Genomic DNA, 7,644 nt, shown 5'->3' on the forward strand with positions numbered 1-7,644 from the left:
TTAGTAACACCCGTGCTTTTCCTGTTTTGACAAGTCAAAATGTCTGCTGTGAAAAAGGCCTGTTGTATCAGTCACATCCAAAGACTTCTATAAATTGAATATAGAATTTAAAGGCAGCTTAAAGGTCCATTAGGTCAGGTTAGGTTTAACATGAATACTGGGCTTCCACTCACCCAACTTTTGGCACATTTCTCTGTGTATTGTTAACTGTCGTAGAGGGGGATAAGGTCTATATATTTATCTTGTTGTAGTTCTTAGTAGTTGCCAATAGAGGTCAATGAATCTCATTGACTGTTTAACATTTAAAGGGACAGCTCACCAAAAAACACAATAAAATCGTTTTCCTCCTCTTTTAGCGGGAGGGATTTGGTGCGACTGCCTGAGTGTTTTAGCCATCAGCTGTAGTTCTCAGTGAGTGAACAATATGAGATTTTTCTTGCTCACAGCACCAAGAAATGCCTTTTAAAAAACACTCAACTGCAGTGCCTTATTCCATGTATGACAGGGTTGTTTCATCTTCTGTTTTTCTCTGCTCAGTAAAGAAATTCTCCCTAATAAGGCCTGTGAATAATCATATATAACATTTGAAATATAAGAAGGAAAACTTTTTATTGTTTCTAAGTGGCCCATCTCTCGATACTAACATTTGATGTTTGATAACTGAGATAGTGTTGCATGTAAACGTGATTTTAAAAAGAAAACTAAACTTATCAACATGCAAACATGCCTGAACCTTTGGGGTACAAGGGGTTGTTTTTAATTTTGCCCTTAAGATTTTTCACAAGTTGTCAGTCCCAGATACACGAGGATACGCACATCAGGACCAGTCATATAGTTTCAAGTACTTTTCTGATAAGAGCTGACTTTAAAAGACCTTCCTGATCTTGTCTCACATGGCTAAAATCTAGGGTTGCCCCCTCTTAGTCGATCAGTTGACTAATTGGTGGTTTTGGTTTTATAATCAACTAAGATTTCTTTAGTCGATTAGTAGTTTTTTAATGCTTTTTTCATGCTGAGTGACTTATTTCCAAGAAACTTCTGAGCACATCTCTGGTAAACACAAGATCTAAAGTGGTGCTTTTGTGTGATTCTTTGTGGAGAAACTCAAGTTTTACAGATCTGTTGACAAAATCGTATGAGTGTTAGTCGACTAAGAATTTCTTTAGTCTTTAGTCTAGGACAGCCCTTCTAAAATCAATCCATCATAAATCATAAAAAGTATTGTCAGGTTTTAATTAATTTACTGTCTCCGTTACTATAGATCATCTTTATTAAATAACCTGGTGCTTATGATATGTGAGTCCTGTGGAGATCTTTTAATAAAGGCTATTGTCATTTAAGGTTTTGAACACTAGATGGCGCATTTGCATCACATGTCAGTGTGACTATTTCAGATGTTTTCATAAGAAATACAGTTGTGAAAATAGTTATTCAGTGATGTGTGACAAAATAATCTTAACACAAAATAACATATTCAGTCATATTATGTCGAAGTGAGTGATTCAGTAGTAGTCCCAAATAGTCAAAGAAAAATGCAAATTACATGTTTATTCAGTCATTTACAGTGAATATATTTCCCAATGATACATAAGGTAAAAATAAGTACATAAAACATTTTCTATTGACAGATAAAGACTTTGGAATGTCAGGCTTTTCATTGCTAAAATCGTTCACCTATTTTATACATTTACAAGAATTGCAGGAATATATTTCCACGTGAAAAAAAAACAAAAAAATATTCAGCATCTGTGTTTTTGAACAGGAAACTGAACTAATAATGAGAGCTGGGAGCTACTTGAAGAGCATGTAAGTGAACTGCATGTCACTGTTTTACATTCAGTTGAAATCTGCAAAATACTATCCACATAAAACCACATAAGACATCCAACATATAAACAATACAGAAATTTAGGCTAAGTTTCAATACAAAAGTGTATTCCTTTGGTAGAAAAACTGTGCTCAATATAAAGAAGTATATCTTGCATGGCCTGTCAGACCTCTTACATCCATGGGGCCAATAACGGGACTAAACATTCATCTCATATCAGGAGTGCTGCTGCATATTCATTTATGTTGGCACCTAGACATGCACAGGTTCTGTTTGCTCTGGCACTGTGCTTCTTGAAACAGCAACTTCTGATTATTACAGCATGAAGGTGTTCATTCACAGGTCGATCTGTACAGTTTACTTTGGTTCATCTTTGATCACCAAGAGTGCTGGGAAGGGGGGGAGATATTGCGCGTAATGCGTCCAAGTGTAAACTATGTGCCCATAGATTCAGATGGTGCAAAATGCAGCTGCTAGATTTCTAACAAAAACCAAAAGAACTGATCACATCACTTCAGTACTTCAGTCCCTACACTGGCTCCCAGTAAGTCACAGAATTGACTTTAAAACACTACTGCTTGTTTACAAATCACTAAAGGGTCCAAATTACCTCTCAGACATGCTTCAGCAGTACAAACCTACTAGACCTCTCAGGTCACTGGGAAAACATCTAATAGTAGTGCCCAAGGTCGGAAGGAAACATGGTGAGGCTGCTTTTAGCTGCTACGCTGCTCAACTGTGGAACAAACTTCCAGATGAGATCAAAGATGCACCAACAGTGGCCACTTTTAAATCTAGACTCAAGACCAAAAACTGTTCTCAGACGCTTTTCGTAATTGATCAAATGCTGCACTTTACTGTCTTTTGATTGTTTTTAATTTTTTTCTTTTAACTTTTATATTCTTTTATTCGTTTTTATCTTATGCACTTTGTGCTCTTTTATCTTGTTTTTATATATGTAAAGCACTTTGAATTGCCTTTGTGTATGAAATGTGCTATATAAATAACCTTGCCTTGCCTTGCCTGTTGCAAGATAAGACATTACAAATGAAGCACATACAAAACAAAAATTCTTATTTTTTCAAAATCTCTCCAGACTTGTCTTGTGCATGAAATGGGGGGGGCAAACAAATCACTGCCATACACACAAGTAATATACAGTGCAACTCAAACTTCATTCATCTCCTCGCTTAGAAGATTTTCATCCTTTTCCCAATGGGTCTGCCTCCCTTTGCCACTCTCTGGCTCGGCTGGTCTCTAGAAAGCGGGCAGTACTTGATGGTGTGCGCGTTGTCTCCGTTGGCACTGCAGAGAGGACAGGTGTACGCCCGGAGGATTGGACACAGGACTCTTCCGTCCGCTGTCTTCAAGATGTGGGTGCCGTAAACTTCCTCCGGAGCGCCGTTATTCCGACAGAAGACGCACACCTTGGGCTCCGGTTTGCCCCTCTGAGTCTGTTTGCGCCTCCTGTCCATGGAGAGCAGATCCAGGCCAGTGAAGCTCCCTCTATAAGGGGGTGAATCTCTGTCTCCCAGCGGTGAATCCCCAGTAAGGTGCTCGTAGGGCCTCAGCAGCGAGATGTGCTCCTTCAGATCATAGATGGAGATCTGTGGAGAGCAGCAGGAGTCCACGTGTCCATCGCTGTCTCTGCCGTGTCCAATTACGCAGGAGCAAACCGGGGAGTCGTCCTCCAAGCCCAGAGTCGCTTTAAGGGACTCGGTGATAGAGTTGGGGCTGCAGGACGAAGGGCTGTTGATCTTATTTTTGGCCACAAGTGTCGACAGGCCGAGGTAGTCGTTCCAAAAATTAAAGGTGTTGTCGTACGGAGAGCCGCTGCTGTCTAAAAAATCCATCCTGACTGGAGCTGCTGCAGAGTTTTAATGTCCACAGAGGAGAAAAGGCGGTGTGTTTGTCAGCATGGGTAGTCTGTGGAGGTGGTTCGACTCTCTTCTCTCTCTCTCTGCTGGGTCTAGTATGCAGAGCAGTCAACATGTAGGCTGCTGATAAAGCCCCCAGAATGAATAAAACAGGGAGGCGTGGTTTGGTTCAACTTGATTATCTCTCTTTTGCCCCATAGGAGCAGAGCAGAGCAGGGAGTTACTGAGCTGAGGAAAAGCAGTTTCCCCTCCCAGGATGTGACTATTATCACGGAAAGACTATCTCTTTGTGCTGCAAGAGAATTATCTTTCCTGTTGGTTGAGATAAACAGATATATGTTTCTTCTCAGAATTATTATTAGGTTGTTTTGCCCTTATGTTTTGTCAATTTTGTTAGTTGCAAATGTCTATTTTCCTCTCCACCTCTTGTCTTGGGTGGTTTTCTACCCATATAGGGTAAAGTTAATCATTGGTGCTATTTTGACAAGTGCTTTTTGGTGTGTACTTGATAGAAAACAACCGTTATTCAATTTACAGCCAGGTGATAAAAGGTTTTTAATTTACAGAAATAGACGTGATGCTTTGTTTGATGCCAGCAGAAGTAAAAACAGTTTATTTAAAAAGGTCCTCCACTGCTTTTGTGTTACACTTCCATGAAGCTAGGGGACTTGCAAGAAACAGATTTTAAAAAGGAACAGTCAAAATTAGGGCTGTCAATCGATTAAGATATTTAATTGCTATTAATCGCATGATTGTCCATAGTTAATTGCAAATTAATCCCACATTTTTTTATCTGTTCAAAATGTACCTTAAAGGGAGATTTGTCAAGTATTTAATACTCTTATAAAATATATTATAAATATGCTTTATGCAAATGTTTGTATATATTTATTATTGGAAATCAGTTAACAACACAAAACAATGACAGATATTGTCCAGAAACCCTCACAGGTACTGCATTTAGCATAAAAAATATGCTCAAATCATAACATGGCAAACTGCAGCCCAACAGGCAACAACAGCTGTCAGTGTGTCAGTGTGCTGACTTGACTATGACTTGACCCAAACAGCATGTGATTATCATAAAGTGGGCATGTCTGTAAAGGGGAGACTTATGGGTACCCATAGAACCCATTTTCATTCACAAACCTTGAGGTCAGAGGTCAAGGGACCACTTTGAAAATGGCCAAAAAACCTAGCGTAAGTTTGGAGCATTATTTAGCCTCCTTGGCGTTATTATCGCGTTAACTTTGACAGCCCTCGTCAAAATCGATGCAGCAGAGGCCGCGACACCTTGACTGTTTGAACATAGTTTGGCTTAAGCTCCAAAAACACTGGATCGTACATTTTTCTCATAACCTCTCACCCTAAACATGTGGTTTAGGTCCAGATAGTGGTCTAACCTAAGCTCAGAAAGCCTTCATTACATCATCAGGGTTATTTTCTCAGACTTGACAAAGCTTTTAGAGCCACAGAAAACATTAGAAAACTGTTTTCACAGGTGGAGTGGTACTAACTATGATTACTAAACTGTTCTTTGTGTGTAAAATCATTGGAATTTCCCTTTAAATAAATCTGTTTATTTTAATTTTATAATATTTAATATTATATCATGATATTGGGCAATGATACATGATACAATATCAATACATATGCATTCTCCTAAAATATAAGAACATCAGCAAGTCATCGCAGAGTCACGAAGCCCAAAGACAAAAGAGGGACAAAAAATAAGAAAATAATAGTCATATATTTTTAAAATGATTAACTACTTGCAAAAGCTAAAACAAGATTAAGAAAACAAGGATTGAAATAAATGGATAAATAAATAAAGGAGTTTCCCTTTAAATATTTTTGGATAACTTGGCACAATACAGATAAAAGATTTGTTTGCAACTGCAGTCTATTTCTGCTTCCCCTGACATTACAGACAATAAACAAAAACGTGCCACCTGGTGTTTGCAGATCAGGTTGGATCAAGAAACACATGCAGAATAGGAACAATTCCTGTGTGGCACCTCAGTTTCTCACCAGCTTATCCACATCTTTTTTGTTTCTTCTAATATTTGTTTTTTTTCTTGTGAACCACTGGATTATTTCCCCACTGCAGGACTATAAACACTATTCAGATAAAACAATCTGAGAATGAAGATTCACGTATCACAACAACGATCTGACGAGGAGCAGGCTGTTTTTATACACTGTTCATAGATATACCTACGAAAAGTAATGCACTGTAATTCATATATCCCACAAAATCAAAATCGACGTTATCATGAGGAAGTTTAAAGAGCGTGTCCCTTTAAACCAGAAGTCAACGTTGACTTATTTGTCATGTAATTTCAGTAGTTATTTTAAACCAAACCACATCTTTTCCTAAACCCAACTAGTAGTTTTGTTTCCTATGAAGACAGAAGTTTATTTTGAAAAGACTGTATGCATGTAACATGCGAAAATTGACACGTGTTGCTGGACATTCGTAGGAAAACGCACGAAAAATTAGTAATAACTTTTTGTAAGATATCATACGAACCATTGTATGAGGATACCTTGCAAGGAGTCACATAGACATAGCTTTGTTTTAGGGTGTCACCGGCTACTAAAAGTTGGGCCTACACCCTAGATTATGAGGCGTTTTAGATTATGAATAGTCTTAAAAGATAGGTTCACATTTTGTTCCACATCTCTTACATTAGAAAGGGGTCTCTTCATGGCCAGTATTTAGAGGAGGAATGATTACAGTGACCAAAAACTGTATCAATGTACAATGCGAGTATTGTTTTAAGACGGACTTATCCTTTAAAAAAAATGTTTCCTTACATTCAAAAAGTCCTAAAATTTTAGGATAAAACAGTCATCACATACAGTTTTAAATTGGGAGTCGACTTATCAGTCGTTTTGGTCTCAGTCGACTAACATTTCTTTAGTTGATTAGTCATTTTTTAGGCTTTTTTCATGCTGAGTGACTTATTTCCAAAAACCTTAGAGCACATCTCTGGTAAACACTAAATTTAAAGTGGTGCTTTTGTGTGATTTTTTGTGGAGAAACTCAGTTTTACAGATCTGTCGATTAAACGAACTAATCGATTTGTTGACAAAATAGTATGAGTGTTAGTCGACTAATAATTTCTTTGGTCGAGGATAGCCCTAGGAGACCGAATGAGTAGCAATAAAAATGACAGAAGAAACAAAGAGAAAAAAGCGCTCAAGTTCATCAACCAAAAATATTCTTATACAGGAGATTTCTAGGACACAAAGTGCAGTGACACCACAGACAAAAAAAATCTGCATCCTGCATTTGAGCCCATTAACCGATCCCTTCCTGCACTGATGAACCTATAGTGAGTCGTTCCACGTGAAGCTGCCGTGTCCTCCCTGCACCTGTTCTGCTTCCCCTGAGTCCACGGCTTTGTGCTCACAACCAGCCCTCCTCTGCTCCATTGTCTCCTCTCTACAGCGGGCCGTTTAACTTCATTAATATGCATTAAAACAGAGTGTGCCGCATGTGTGTGTGTGTGTGTCAGTTAAAGCTCAGTAAGACAGGCTCACAAAAAAAAAGAGCTTGATAACTGACCTGACTGCAGGGACAATGACCATGTTACTATTTTTGTCGGACACTCAAGTGAAATATTAAAGGCAGTCAAAGTTGAGACAAAAGTAATTTGCATGTCTTATATTTTTAAATTGGAGCTAAGATCCAGTTCGCCACCAGTGTGGGGGTTTTCATTGACGAAATAAATCAATATCAGTCTTTCACAGACTCTGAAAATGACCCTGTGATTCAGGGAAATTTATGTAAAAACTTAAATCCATAGTTTTATCTTCCTACTTCTGGATTCAGTGTTGTTTTTTACACTAATTATCACAACTTTATAAGCATGTTTTTAGGTTTGTGTACAAGCAATATAAATGCTGAGGTAAGAGACCTGTATTTGGTGT

General features: G+C 38.2%; 1 protein-coding gene across 1 annotated transcript; it reads right to left on the reverse strand.

Moving 5' to 3' along the window:
• Window positions 1–2,721: 2,721 nt before the first annotated feature.
• On the reverse strand, window positions 2,722–3,831 carry LOC141783517 (nanos homolog 1-like). The gene has a single exon (XM_074660877.1). It carries the CDS (start codon window positions 3,679–3,681, stop codon window positions 3,019–3,021), a length of 663 nt encoding a protein of 220 aa, XP_074516978.1. The 5' UTR covers window positions 3,682–3,831; the 3' UTR covers window positions 2,722–3,018.
• Between the last annotated feature and the right edge of the window lie 3,813 nt (window positions 3,832–7,644).

The sequence above is a fragment of the Sebastes fasciatus genome, chromosome 15 (genome assembly GCF_043250625.1).
Source record: "Sebastes fasciatus isolate fSebFas1 chromosome 15, fSebFas1.pri, whole genome shotgun sequence".
NCBI lineage: Eukaryota > Metazoa > Chordata > Actinopteri > Perciformes > Sebastidae > Sebastes > Sebastes fasciatus.